Source organism: Stenella coeruleoalba, assembly GCF_951394435.1.
Source record: "Stenella coeruleoalba genome assembly, chromosome: 8".
In the NCBI taxonomy this organism is placed as follows: domain Eukaryota; kingdom Metazoa; phylum Chordata; class Mammalia; order Artiodactyla; family Delphinidae; genus Stenella; species Stenella coeruleoalba.
The window spans coordinates 163,716-178,696 of NC_137154.1; the positions used below are offsets into that span (position 1 = coordinate 163,716).

At 55.7% G+C, this 14,981-nt stretch overlaps 1 protein-coding gene across 1 annotated transcript; it reads right to left on the reverse strand.

Annotated features, from left to right (window-relative positions):
• Nucleotides 1–5,798: 5,798 nt before the first annotated feature.
• LOC307189726 (interferon-induced transmembrane protein 3-like) lies at nt 5,799–7,023 on the reverse strand. The gene is made up of 2 exons (XM_079928139.1): nt 6,671–7,023; nt 5,799–6,078 (listed from the first exon to the last, which is right to left on the reverse strand). Exons 1-2 carry the CDS (start codon nt 6,926–6,928, stop codon nt 5,887–5,889), a joined length of 450 nt encoding a protein of 149 aa, XP_079784265.1. The 5' UTR covers nt 6,929–7,023; the 3' UTR covers nt 5,799–5,886.
• Between the last annotated feature and the right edge of the window lie 7,958 nt (nt 7,024–14,981).

The window sequence follows — 14,981 nt, forward strand, 5'->3', positions numbered from 1 at the left end:
CAAAAAAAAGAAATATGTATTCGACCTTCTTCCTGTTTCTTGCAAAGAACTCCTAAAACTCTTACAATTTCCTAAGTGATGAGAGTGACAAAGGTATCCTCGTGTGTAATGAGGTGACTTTTGGACCCCACCTGAGGATGAGCACTTCTCAGGGGAACCAACCATGTGTTTAGACTGTTGGAATTCTCAGTCCCAGTCTCCAGGCCTCCAGGGAGAGGAGAGGGGCTGGAGGTTGGGTCAGTCGCTAACAATCTATGATTTACTCAATATGCCTGTGTAATGAAGTCTCCAAAACCCCCAGAAGGACAGCGTTCCAAGCGCTTCCAGGGTGGTGAGCACATGGAGATGCCTGCAGAGGGCAGGGCAGCTCTGTGCCCCGTCCCCCATAACTGCCCTGTGTGTCTCTTCCCTCTGGCTGTTCCTGAGTCATATTCTTTATAATAAATAAGTAAAATGTTCCTCTGAGTTCTGCGAGCTTCTGTGGCAATCAGTTGAACCCAAGGAGGGCCTCGTGGGCCCCTCTGGTTTACAGCCGGGGTCAGAAGCCCAGGTGATAACCTGGTGTCTGAAGTGGCCGGGGGGCTGTCCTGTGGAGCTGAGACCCTAGCCTGTGGGATCTGGAGCTGTGTCTGGGCAAACAGTGTCAGAATTCAATTGAACTGAGTAGAATTCTCAGACACCTTGCAGGAAGCCCCCTCCCCCTCCACACACGCACACATTGAAATTGGGTCCAGGAACCTATTAAATACCAAAAAATTCAACGGTGAAAATTCGAAGATCTAATTGGCTTTACTGAATGATTCAGGAATGGGGCGGCATCCCATCCAACAAGTGGAAAGGAGCTCCAGTGGGCTTGCCAACTACAAATCGGCACTCGCCGTCTGCCTCTACGAGGGTTAAATCACGAGCCACTGAAGCTGCTGACTTCCATTCAACACCCCCCGAAAGGAGTTCAGGGTGGAGACCAGGAATGAGGCCCTCTGTGCTCTGGGAAAAACTGGCAGGACAGGTCTTCAGATAGTTAGATACTTTCAGGAGATTTTAGGAGCCCTATTCTTGCATCTCCTCATATCTAGAAAAGCACTAAAATCCTTCAGGGTGACTCTGTTCCTCGTGACCAGCAGCAAGCCTCTGCCAGAATGCGGGCTTGACTGCACGCCGCCCCCACCAGCCCTTCACTAAAGTCGCACATAACGCTGACCTTCCCCGCCCCCCCCCCCCACCCCTTCACTAAAGTCGCATATAACGCTGACCTTCCCGCTACCTCTTTGGAGCAGTTTCTCAGAGCTGTCTGGGATGCTGTCTCCCGGGCTGCAGTTCTCATTTTGCCCCAAATGAAACTTCACTCGCAACTCTTCACAGTGTGCATTTTTTTCCATCGACAGGCTACAAAAATGGAAAAGATTTTAAAGGCAAGACAAGGAAGTCATAAACAAAAAAAAGTCTTAGATAATTTAGATTTCAGGCTTAAATAATTCACCTATGGGGGGAGGGAAAGGATCTTATTGGGGTTTCCTCCTAATACTGGCCAGGAAATTCCAGGTTGACTGGCTAAAGGTTACTCTCCCGGGGAAGGTTGAAACTGCAATTAGGTTGGGTGTTAAGTCTTGGTTGGCTGGTGTGGGGCTTAGCACATATGACTCCATTTGGGGCCTGTTGTTTCTTTTTAACAGTCCCCCCTTTTGCTCAGACTCTCAGCTTAGCTGGGAGATGTCATCAACATTTAAGGCATTAGCACTACCCCCAGCTACCGCTCTGAAGATCCTTCCTGTGATGTTCACAGGTCACAACTTCAGATTCCAAATTTTTAAGAAACAGGTGAACTTTGAACTGTGTCTGGAGGCACATTTCTGGTTTTCCAAAGATTTGTAAGATAAGGACACTTGTTTTTAATTCCTCAAAGAACTGAGTTGCAACTTAAATGACACCATAGGTTGATCCACTCATAAATCCTTTTACAAGGGCTTCCCTGATGGCGCAGCGGTTGGGAGTCCGCCTGCCAATGCAGGGGACACAGGTTCGTGCCCCGGTCCGGGAAGATCCCACATGCCGCGGAGCGGCTGGGCCCGTGAGCCATGGCCGCTGAGCCTGCGCGTCCGGAGCCTGTGCTCCGCAACGGGAGAGGCCACAACAGTGAGAGGCCCGCGTACCGCAAAAAAAAAAAAAAAAAAAAATCCTTTCCCAAGAGCTTTAGGAGGTTTTTCCCTTCCTCTTGGTAGATTTAGCTTAGGGGAGGAGGCCTAAAAAATTTCTATCAGGCTTTGAACATCAGCTTCCAATATAGTCAAATTTCTGATCCTAGTGTGAAGTTAAATTCACATTTTATGGCAAGACAAGAAAACCTTAAACATAAAAAACTTTCTCTGCCCTTTGGCCTCCTCTCTCCCTGCACTGCGCATCGTGTATCGACATTACGCATCAACCAACCTCCCTCAGCGGCAGAAATATTGGTTCAACCATAAAGAGCAACCACCCCAAGAAGTTCTCCTTCCCAGCCTCATTAGAGATGTTACATCCTTCACACTTCGGATTCAGACCTCGAGTCTGGTCCAGAAAAGAAAAAGGTACTGAAAGGGCACTGACCACTGGTGGGGTGAGTGGCCAGCAAAGGGGACAGAGCAGAGGGAGGGTGAGCCCTGGGGCCTCCCGGAGAGGCTGAGAGTCCGTGAGGAAGCAGATCGAGGCCCAAGGAGGGGACGGGGGCCCACCGGGCACTGTCCTGCTTGGGCTCCGGGGAACGGGCAGGGGTGGGTCCCCATGTGGGTGAACGGGCCCTGGGGGACGAGCAGGGGAGGGCCTGAGTCACAGCACCTGGCTGTCACCTGGCCCAGCTCCAGGACCCCTCACCGTCTCTTCTCCCCCAGTCTAGGGACCGGAAGATGGTGGGCGATATCACTGGGGCCCAGAGCTATGCCTCCACCGCCAAGTGCCTGAGCATCAGTGCCCTGGCCCTGGGCATCTTTCTGATCGTTGGATTGGTGTTTGCTTACCTGAAAGCCTACCAGATGGCTTTACAGATGGCGAATAATAGAGGCTACTAGCCGCTGGACATGGAGGCAACCCAGTTCCTCCACCGTCCACGGCCGGCCCTGCACCTGGGGCTGTGGGCCTGCCCCCTCCCCCCACCCCTTTATACAGCAATTTATGGAGACAGAGCTGTCGACAGCTGAATTCAATAAAGTGCACTCATCTGTGAAGGTGCTGTGATGTCCCCTGCGAGGGGACACTGCTGTGAGTCCCCGGTTGCCTCGGGGAAGCACAGAGCGCTCAGCTGTGGGCTGACAGCAGAAGCCCAGAGCAGAGCTGGTGACCCCGCCCCGGTCGACAGAAACCCCCAGAGGAAAGACCACTCCCTCCCACGCAAACGTGGCTGCCCTGCTGGGTGGAAGTGTTTCACAGACACTGGGGACCCTGGGGCATTGGGTGTGAGTCTGGGCTGTACATGGGGAGGTGGGGACCCGCCTCAGCCCAATACAGGGAGGGGCACCCCAGGCAGGTATTCCTGTCTCTGAGCCCCAGAGGGAGTGGGCGCAGGGGACGCACCCTACCGGCTGGCCCACCGCGCCCTGCACAGTATCCCAGGTGCGCTGTGCATCACCCAGGAGAGGCTGGAGGAGTCCAGGCGGCCACAGGCTGGTGCTGGGGCAGTGACCCTTCTCCACAGGCCCCTTGGGGATCCAGGCTCTTCTGGGCTCCCTCACGGGGCTGAGGTCCAGTTCTGTCCGGCTCTCATTGAATTCAGCACTCTTCACAGTGGATTTCCTTCCGTCCTGGCACCTAGGACTCTAGACCCCAAACCCTCACAAGGCCCTACCTCGGGGGCTATGTAGGTTGGGGTCCTCCCTGGAAGACGATGACTCAGACGAGGTTGCCCGCTCTCTCTTGGGTCCCACATGTGAGCTCTGGAGGCTCGGCCCCAGGGAAGCTGGTTCCCGGAGGAGGGGAGGCTGGAGGACCTGCCTCTCTGAGTCCAGGAAGGACACTCCCCCAGGCAGGGGGTGGGGGGACAGACGTATGACCCCAAACCCCCAAACCCCCGACCCCGGCTGGCTGACTAGGCACGTCCCACACCCCCCTGTCGGGTGGACAGCAGTCGCAAAGGGTGGGTGGCACTGACTGTAACCCCGTCAATCTTCACGGATTTGGGGTGAGGATCCTGCTAGGTGGCAGGCCAGCTTTGCCTGGAGTCTGGCCTGGAGGAAGTCTGCCCTTAGGATTCCTGAAGATGCCCCGCCCAGGTCTGGTCCCGAGGGAGTGAGGGCAGAGCAGGACAGACGCGCGCTCGGGGTGGGGGTGGGGGGAACGATCATCTCTCCTGGCCTCGCCCCTGGCTCCCTTCCTGAGCGCTGCTGGTCCGGGAAGCTTCCACCTGCCCAGCCCACCCAGCAGGGGTCTGAGTCGCTTGGGCAGCGCCCCCTGCCGGACTCCAGGGCTTTACTGGCTGCGGGCCCCTCCTCACCTTGGCGTCAGTCCTTCCCAATCCAGAGGGGCAGGTCTGCCAGCCTCCCCTCCTCCCGCACTTCCTTGGGGCTGTCCCCTCCCTGCTCACGTGTGACAGACCCCCGGGGAGAGGGGCTCCCTCATGGCCACCCTGAGACCCCAGCCCCTTGGCCATCTCCTGGAGTCGGGACTGCAGCTGGGGACAGATAAAGGGGCGTGGGTGCGGGTCGGGAGGGGATCCACAGCTGGGGTCGGGTGTCAGGGTACGAAGGGGAGGCTAGGGCCACCCCACCTCACACCGCACCTGCCCAGCTGGTTGTGGGCAGGGTCTGCCCTGGGGCACCCCAAGTGCCCACACATCTAGAGGCCTGACAGAACCAGGGATGGGGGCTGATTTCCGGGGCAGGGCAGGGGTTTCTCCTCCTCCTGGGGGCTGTCTCTGCAGCGGTGGCCCGCGCACTCTTGTAGCCTTCCTGAGCTGACGGGGTCCTTGGGGCCATGGACCAGGAACAGCAAAGTGGAGACACATGTCAAAGGGTCTGCAAGGGAGCAGGGGAGCCACTGCGGACCTGGAATTTGCACACGTCCTGGCCGTCCTGGGACCACTTGGAACCTATTGTCTTTACTCCCTGGAAGCCTCAGTTTAGCAGCCAATCAGCTGCTGACATGTGACCCACTGCCTGCTGGCACCGATCCCGCTTCGTAAACAAGCCCTGTAACTTCTCTGGAATGTCTTTGTTGTGTTTAGAACCCCCAGCGCTTGTACTTTCCTCGCAGCACGTCTGACTTGCTACTTGAATCTGCACTTCTCCGATTGCAAATCCTAAAACTCCAAATAAACTCTTTTCTTATTTGCGGGCTTCGTTTGTTTTGTTTTGTATTTTGTCAACAGGGTCAAGGGTGTTCTGGACCTGGCATGACCCTTCCCCAGAGGAAGGCACCACCCCAAACGCCTGTCCAATTGCTGCTGCCCCAGCTCAAGGCCAAAAACAGGCAAAGCCTTAGGACTTGGCAGGTCCCACTCAGAGCAGCAGAGCAGATGGGACGGGGGGGAGGGGCTCAGTCTCAGGGGCAGGCTGGGACTCTCAACAGGGCCCCCTCCCCAGGTCAAAACACAGCACCCGGGCTTCCCTGGTGGCGCAGTGGTTGAGAGTCCGCCTGCCGATGCAGGGGACACGGGTTCGTGCCCCGGTCCGGGAGGATCCCACGTGCCGCGGAGCGGCTGGGCCCGTGAGCCATGGCCGCTGAGCCTGCGCATCCGGAGCCTGTGCTCCGCAATAGGAGAGGCCACAACAGTGAGAGGCCCAAGTACCGCAAAAACAAAGCAAAACAAAACAAAAACACACAACACCCTCACATACAAATGCTTTATTTCATTCAGCTGTGGACAGATGCGTGTGTAAACTGCAGTGAAAAGGGGTGACTGCCTCGGGCTGCCGGCAGCTACTAGTTGCCTCCATAATCCTGCCTGAGCTGGGAAACCCCTTGAAAAATCATCACGGAGCCAGTGGCGGAAACAACGATCAAGACGGTGATGAGAAGGATGCCCAGGACCAGGGCGCAGATGTTCAGGCACTTGGCGGTGGAGGCATAGCTCTGGGCCCCAGTGACATCGCCCACCATCTTCCGGTCCCTAGACTGGGGGAGAAGAGACGGTGAGGGGTCCTGGAGCTGGGCCAGGTGACAGCCAGGTGCTGTGACTCAGGCCCTCCCCTGCTCGTCCCCCAGGGCCCGTTCACCCACATGGGGACCCACCCCTGCCCGTTCCCCGGAGCCCAAGCAGGACAGTGCCCGGTGGGCCCCCGTCCCCTCCTTGGGCCTCGATCTGCTTCCTCACGGACTCTCAGCCTCTCCGGGAGGCCCCAGGGCTCACCCTCCCTCTGCTCTGTCCCCTTTGCTGGCCACTCACCCCACCAGTGGTCAGTGCCCTTTCAGTACCTTTTTCTTTTCTGGACCAGACTCGAGGTCTGAATCCGAAGTGTGAAGGATGTAACATCTCTAATGAGGCTGGGAAGGAGAACTTCCTGGGATGGTGGAGACATAGCCCCCCATCCCCGTGTGTGCCCCTGCAGCCTCGCTGTGAACTCTCACTGGGAGTGATCCCCCAAGCCACACACACACAGAACAATACACACAAGGGCTCTCCACACCCCACATGCCAGCCAGGCAGGGGGGGGGCTCTCCAGGCTCACACACACTTCCTTGGAGAACCCCCCAGGCGCCCACCCACCTTCACGGAGTAGGCGAACGCCACGAAGCCCAGGCAGCACCAGTTCATGAAGATCGTGTTGAACAGGGACCAGACGATGTGGTCGGGCACCGAGGTCTCGCTGCGGATGTTGATCACCGTGGTCGTCACGGGGGCCTGGCTCTGGGGAGCCCCCAGCATGGCCACCTCGTGCTCCTCCTTGAGCATCTCATAGTTCGGGGGGATCCCGCTGTGGGCACCATTGAAGAACGGTTGGGATGTGTGGTTCATGGTGGACATGAGGCAGCTGTGATCCAGGTGCCTGGACAATCTCAGGGGTCCTCCCTTTCCCCAGTAGTTTCGATTTCACTTAAGTTTCCTTTTCCTGGAAGTTGAGGAATTGGGGATGGGCTGGTCCTAGGAGGCGGGATGAGAACCTCCGAGTGTCAGGTTACACCAGCGTGGGTGGGAGGAAGGCTGAGGGCTTGGAGGGAGCTTCCCGTCCCAGAGGCTGGAAGGGGCAGAAGGCTTTCCTTCTACCTTCCCAGGTTCTTGGTTGAGACCCCACTGTAATAAAAAGACAGTTTAACAGAAGAAAAACAAATAAAAGTTTAATAACATGTATACCTCCTGTATACATGGGAGAGACCCAGGAAAACTGAGTGACTCCCCGAAATGCTAAAGCCACCACCTTAAATGCCACCTCCAGCTAAAGACAGAAGGTGTTGCGGGGTGGGGAAGAGAGGCCCCTCTGGGAGGTGACAAGGAAAAGCACATAAACAACGGTAAGGTTTCCTGGGCCGCCCCCCTCATCCCCACACAGGAGGAGACACACTTGCACGGAGGTTTCCCTTGTGCGCGTAAGTGTCTTTCGAAAGGCTGACTCCTCCCAGGTGTCCTATTGCTTAAAAATAAGCAGCTTAAAGTAATCAATATGGCGAAGAGGCACATTTGGGGTAATGAGTTCTGCTCCCCTTCACACCCGAGCCAGGCCCCGTCTCAGCCACCCCACCTCCCTACTTAGGGGTGTGGTCGGGCCCCGGGACGCTTCCCCAGCCCGGGGGTCTCAGGCCCAAGCCTGCTGCAGCCCCGCTGTCCTCACGCAGGGCCCCTCCCAGAGCCTCACTCAGCCTCCACACCCCAGCCCCCAGAGCGAGCCCTGGCCCACGGCCCACCCCTCACTGCACCGCCCTCCCCTCGGACATGCACTGGCCTTCCTGGCCCTGAGTCCCTGCTCCAGGCTGGTCTGGGTCCTTCCTGGTTGCAGGTCGGCAGCCAGCAGCCTGGGTGGCCTGCCCCAAAGGAGCCTCCCATGAGCTCCCAAGGGCCCCCGGGTGTGGGGACACTGGGCTCCGCGTGACCTGAGGAGGCAGCTGTGGTGGGAGACCCCAGGGTCCAGAGCATCTGGTGGCAGCTAGGAGCCCAGGGCCTGCATATTTGCTCAGCCCCGTCGTTCCTTCCTCCCTCCCGCACCCCCCCCCCCATTTGATATGCCGACCAAGGAGCTTAAGGGGCAGCATGGAGGGGCCTCGGGAAGGGTCAGTGCCTCCACCGCCCAGAGCCTTCCTGAATTACACGCTTTCCTCTTACTGACTCTGTCCACCCCACAGCAAGATGGTGACATCGGAGCAGAGAACGGTGTGTGTCTTGCGGTGAGGCCGTTGCGGTGTCTCAGGGGCAATGAGCGCTGTGCTGTTTCCCCGTCGCAAAGAAGTAACGCACACAGTAGGCCTGGCCCCTGACCCGCCTCTCCCGCAGCCCCCTCCATGCCGATGTCCATCTGGCTCCCGCCAGCCCCTCCCGCTCTGCCGTCTGAGAGCCCCCCACCAGGGCAGGGTGGCTGCCTTTTCTCCAGGAGCTTCCAAGTCCCCTGTGCCCTCCCCTTGTCAGGCTGGGGGAATGAACTTGGTGGCCGCCCTCCTGCTGCCCCACCTGGGGGTCCTCCCTGCCAGCTCCCACTCCTACAACAGCCTCCAGGGTGGCTCTGCTCCAGCGCTTCACAGTGGCCACCAGAAAAAAAGAGTTTTTTGTTAAGATATAAAATATTTCATCAATAATATCGTTCATGGGGCTTCCCTGGTGGCACAGTGGTGAAGAATCCGCCTGCCAATGCAGGGGACACGGGTTCGAGCCCTGGTCCGGGAAGATCCCACATGCCGCGGAGCAACTAAGCCCCCGCGTGCCACAACTACTGAGCCCGCACGCCACTACTGAAGCCTGTGCATCTAGTCCACAATAAGAGAAGCCACCGCAGTGAGAAGCCCGCCCGCCGCAACGAAGAGTAGCCCCCGCTCCCCGCAACTAGAGAAAGTCCACGCGCCACAATGAGGACCCAACGCAGCCAAAAATAAATAAATAAATTTATTTATTTATTTAAAAAAATAATACCTTTCATTAATGATATGTTGTTATAATATTTTCTATATTTAGGTTCAAAGAAAACAGATCCTTAAAATAAACCTCACCTGTTCTTTTTCTCTCTTAACGTGGCTACTGGGATAGTTTAAATTGGGTTTGCAGCTCACACTCTACTATGCGCATGCCCTGGTGATCTGTAGGCAAAAGAACAGAGGGTCTGACCCCTTCTACTTGCAACAGTAGGCCCCAGAAGGGACGTGTCATCTTGTGGAGACGCCCCTCCACCAGCTCCCCAAGTCTGAGGTCCTTTCTCAGGCGGGGCAGGGTCTCTCGGAGTCTGTGCTGGGTCCCTGCGCAGCAGGCGAGGTGGTGGAGGCAGGAGGGGATGGTACAGCTGGCCGATCCCCTTGGAAGGTGCCATTCCTCTGCAAAGTTTTAGGGGTTTTACACAACTTTTCCTAATGAATTTCCAAGGACCAATAATCAGAGAGACCAGAACAACCTGTAACAGTTAGGGTCACCTAGCTTTCTAACTACACAGGGAAACGAGATCCATCTGTGAACCTGCTCAGATTAACACGGTATAAAACCAGATATTGAACATGTCTAGGATGTAGAAAGATATCTCTTCCTTTTGTTAAGCCTAGCCTCTGGAGTTGCATGAATTAACATTTTAAGGAAAAAGCAAGTCTCTACAGGGCCTCTTGCTGGCCAGAATGGAGTAGAGAATCAACAGAGTTCTGCTTCACAGGGAAATCAGGAGCACAGAGCATCCGCCGTGGCCACAGGCACTCTGACACGCTGTCCTTGAGGAGGTCCCCTCTCTTGGAGGCGTGAGGGCCAGCCCCTCGGGGTGGTGCTGATGCTGCAGCGCCCCGTCGCAGCTGGTACACGGCGGAGCGACAGCGGGCAGGGAGCCCGCGCTCACAGACCAGCTGCCCCGGGACCGCAGACAATCAGCACAGACGTGAGAGCAGCCGGAGGCAGGGCCGGCGGGGCCGCCGTCTTCCGGGAGTTTCGGGGGAGGCTCTGGCCCCTCACACCCTCACTCCCAGTGCGCGGAGCGCGGAGCCGCACCCCGCCACCCCTCCCCCACCAAGTCCCGCAGCACCTGGGACGCGGGCGCAGGTGCGGGGTCACTCGCGGGCATCACGCGGACTCCGCACATCCCTGTGGTGGTCACGAAGCCCGCGATGGGAGCTTCACCCTGGGCCCCGGGGGTGAGGGGGACCCGCCGCTGACGGCCGCCAGCCCACGTCAGGTGGCAGCAGAAGCAGGAACAGAGCTTTCTTGGCCGCCGTTAAGATCCCAGATCACTCGTCGTCAGAGCACCGTGCAGCTCGCCCCGCCGCCGCGGCGCAGCGCCGTAAACGCGCCTCGGGCCGGGGCCCGGAGGCCGCAACGAAAAGCTATGTTCCCGAGGCGGGAGAGATCCAACCCACGTGGAGAAGCGTGATGTGAATTTCCTGTGTCAGCCCGGCCGGGGCGCAGGGCCCAGACGCCGGGTCAGAGGTTATCCTGGCGTGTCTCGGGGGTCTTCCTGGATGAGCTTCACTTTGAAAGGCGCGCCGAGTAAAGCAGACCCCCTCCACAGTGTGGGCCGTCTGTCCAAGCCCTCCGAGGGCCGAGTAGGAGAGGGCGGAAGAGGGCAGAAGCTCCTTCCGACTGGGCCCTGGCCTCAGCCTGGCGGCCCCGCGGCTGCCCTGGTCCCCCTCCTTATGACAAGTCTCATCTAAGTATACGGGGGTCTGTTTCTCCAGGGAACCCCGACTAATACAAGCAGCGAGGAAAGGGAGGGTCAGCTGGCTCCCTGTGATATTTGGAAGGCGGACCAAGAACCTAGAACCCTGTAGCCCTAGAACCCCCGCTGCTGGCTGCCAAAGGCCCATCGCATGCTGTTCACTGTTGGCTGCGTGTTCTGGCCTCTGGGCTCAGAGAGAAGGGCTGGCGGGTGGGCAGGAATGAACGGAAATAGAGGAAGTCCAGGGCAGGGACTTGGGGGGTTAGAAGAGCGATAGCTTCTCCACCAGAAGCAGTGAAAGATAAAATCACAAAGCTCTCGAGTTATACTCCAGTCAGGGCGCAGCTTGTCCACGTCAGCCCGACACGCCCGGGTACCTGCCTCGCGCGGGTAGGGGGGGAAGGTGGGCGGGAGGGGTAGGGGGTGAAAATGCAGAGAAAAGCAGCAGAAACGAGAACTGTGGGGAAAGGAGCTCCGGGCATGACTTTGACATCTGAACCTGACTGAAATTAAGTCCAAGTTTTAAAAGTCGATTACACATATGAAAGAGTGATACTGTCCCCCCAAAAATCATCGGCCTGGACTCGAAGAGACTGTGCTGGCTCGAGACTTAAAATAACCCTGGGACCCCGACTCTCTGTGGGCGAGAAGGGGATGGGAAAGCTTTGGGGTCTCCAGTGCCCACCTCAGCACCCAAAGGCCATGGAGAACGGCAGGTGGTGTGCCCCCGCCGGTCTAGTCCAGGAGTGCATCCACCCTGGGCCGGGGTCCTCAGCACAGCCACCCAGAGGACTTCGGACCCCACGTCCGTGTCCACCGCCTTTCTGCTGCTCAGTTGACACTGCGGGTTTGGGGGTCAGTGATCTGGCCTTTTAGCCGTGCTGCTTGCCAGGAGGCATGGCTAGGCCTCCTTCGCATCACTTTTGACCTTCGTGGGGCTGGAGGAGACTTTGGGATGGTCCCCCTGGGGGAGAGTGTATTTCGCACACAGGAAGGAGCGCCCCCAGGTCTTCCTGACCAGGTGTGAATGTGGGGTTCCTTAGTGCCGCCCAGTCCAGGCGTAGCCAGGGTGTGAGTCCCCGAGTGGCCTTCCTGTGCCTCCAAGCTGGAGGTGGCACCTCCCCTGGTCGCTGCCTGACCGCGGGAAGCAGCGGCCCCGCGCCCCTCCTGGGGGTGTGGTCAGATCAGGACTTAGGGATTTGGGGTTGTCTGTTGCAGCCTGTCCTAAGCAATGCGTCCTTCCAGGCGGCCGCCTGCAAGCCCCCAGCTCATCCCCCACCCACGGGAGACCCTAGCCTTTTGCCTTCACATGTTTCCCAGGCCTTTTCCTGGCAGAATTTTGATGACTTCAGAAACACAGTTACTAACAAGTGCACCGCTCCCAGCGTTTCCATTTGCTGGTGCCTGATGTGTTCGGTCTGTGTTGTTAGGTGCATATACTTTTAACCTTTCCTTATTGTGAAATTTCACAAATACACAGCAAAATGCATGAAACATGAACGTTCTGCCTAGCAAATTGCTAAAATGCAAATGCCTACAAAACTACCGAGTCACAAGCAGCGCACTGCTGCTACCCTGCCGGTACCCGCCATGTCTGCCCCAGGAAGGTCACTACTCTCTGGGTCATTATGCTGTGTACATTCTTGCTTTTCATATGCGGTTTAACCCCCAAGTGTGGGCTAAACTGAACATGATTGAGTGGAGGTTGAATCTGAACACCATGGTTTACTTCTGCCTGTTTTGAACTCATGTAAATGAAACGATGCTGTCTTCTTTGGTGCCCGTAGTCCTTCACTCAACATTACATTCTTGAGCCGCGCCGAGGTTGCAGCTGTAGTCCATTTATTCTGATCTGTGTTGTGTCCATTGTATAACAGCTTGTCTGCTCTCCTGTCCATGGGCAGTGTCGCTTGCCGTTTGTGGCTACGAGGGACAATGCTGCTGTTGAGAGTGCCCCTGACCCCAAGGGTAGCCGCTCTGGGGGTTGTGTAATGCTGTCTCTTTGTGATTTCAATTAGATTGTAGCAGTTAACTATTGCCACAATAAGGTTGCATAATGACAAACCCCAAAACCTCAGTGGTATATACCAATAAGCATTTGCTTTTGCCCAAGAGCCTAGGAGCTTCGGCTGACCTGGACCGCCTCGGGTGGCCTTGGCCAGGCTCCTCATTTTCTGCTGTCAGCTGTGGGTTGAGGGGACAATGCCAGCTCTCCTATGGGAGCCCTCACCTTCCGGGATGTCAGGCTGGGCTTGTTCTTAGGGCCACGGCAGGGTCCCCACAGAGAGCAGAGGAGCCTGGCCAAGGCTCCTCTGTGAGGAGGAGTGTGAGGGGCTCTGGAGTCCGGTCTGGGAACTGGTCGTGTCACTTCCTCCATTCATTAACCAGACAAGTGTTGAAGGCTGTTTGCAAAAGTGGCCACAGTGGCTCCCGGCCCTGCATCCAGGACCCTCGTTGGGGTGAGCGGGGTGGTCTGGAGACTAGGGGCCACTTCTGCGATCCACCCACCGAAGAAGTTTGACACCTTTCGTTATGCCTGATGGCCATTTGCTGGCTAAAGAAATACAACCAGTGTTTGGATATGAACTTTGCATCCCGCAACTTCGCCAGACTCTCTTACTAATTCCAGTAATGTCTCTACTTTGGCTGGTGTTTACGGTTTTATGATTTCATCCGACAGTGTGGATACTCAACACTCCTTTCCTATTATCTTACTTGTTACTAATAAATTATGACATCGCTCTGAGACCCTTAGGTGCTCTTACCTGCCCAACGACACAAGGCCCTTACCTCCCTCCTGATGATGCCGCTGTTGCCACGCTCTTTCATTTTTCATTTTCTGACAAATCAAGATGTTGTCATTGTTTGGTGCAACTACTACCTACTGACACTGACCACACGCAGGTTTCGCAGCTTCTCACCCCTTCCTGCATGCCCAGTCCGTCCAGGTCGTTCTCTTCAGCGTGAAGAGCTCCCTTTAGTGGGGGCTTACTGGTGGCCAAAGCCCATCAGTTTTTGTTTTCCAAAAAAAATCTTTATTTCACCTCATTCTTGAAGAGTGTTTTCACTCGGTAAAGAATTTTAGGTCAGCGCTGAAGATACAAATCCACTGTTCTCTGCTTCTGCAGTTACTATGAAGTCAGCTACCAATGAGCTGTTACTCCTTATTAGGAAATCTGGGTTTTTATCAGGCTGTTTATGATTTCGTTTACACCTTTTGTTTGCTACAGATTTACTGTGACGTGTAGAGGTGTGGATTCATTTTTATTTATTCTGGTAGAGACTTCTTGGGTTGCTTACACCTGTGGGTTAATGTCTTCCAACAGTTTTAGAAAATTCTCATCCATTGTATTTTCAGGTATTGATTTTCCCCCATCTTCCACATCCTCTCCTTCTGGAACTCCAATTAAACATAGATTAAAGCTTTTCACCGTCCTCAGTATCTCTTCCTGCTGTCTGTGGTTCCCTCCACTGTCTGAATGGTTTCTTCTCATCCATCTTCTCCAAGTGAGGTCCTTGAGCAGCAGCGTTGGCCTCACCTGGGAGCAGTATTCTGAGAGATCCAGGACTCACTGCGTGTTCTCTCCAGGTGTGCTCCACATGTTGTAAACCGCCCACTGAGTTCTTAATTTCTGTTACCGTATCTTGCAGTACTATGATTTCTAATTAATTCCTTTTCAGATCTGCAATATCACTTTTTATGGCTTCCCATGCCTGCTAAAATGTTTAAGTTTACCTTTCACCTCCAGGAGCTTAGCAAGCGCAGCTAGTTCATTATCTGGAGATTCCAGTACCCAGAGTTCCGTCGTCTGTTTCTCCTGCCGATCCCCGAGCAAGTTTTCTTGTCTCTTGGGGTGCCTATTTATCTTTCGGTTCTGGGTTCAGAGCTAATTTCAGGCCTGAGATGGTGTCTCACCCCAGAGAGGATCCTGATGATTCTGGCAAGGAATCACCCAAATCCAATTTCAGGGACTTCCCTAGTGGTCCAGTGGTTAAGACTTCACCTTCCAATGCAGGGGGTGTGGGCTGGATCCCTGGTCAAGGAGCTAAGATCCCACATGGCTTGGGGCCAAAAAAAAAAACAAAACAAAACAGAAGCAATATTGTAACAAATTCAATAAAGACTTTAAAAATGGTCCACATCAAAAAAAAAAAAAGAAAAAGAAATCCAATTTCAGAGACTGAGATTTCTCCATATGTCTGGGTCTTTTCTTAAATTGTATCCCTTTTTGGATCTCTGTCTTTTAATTCGCA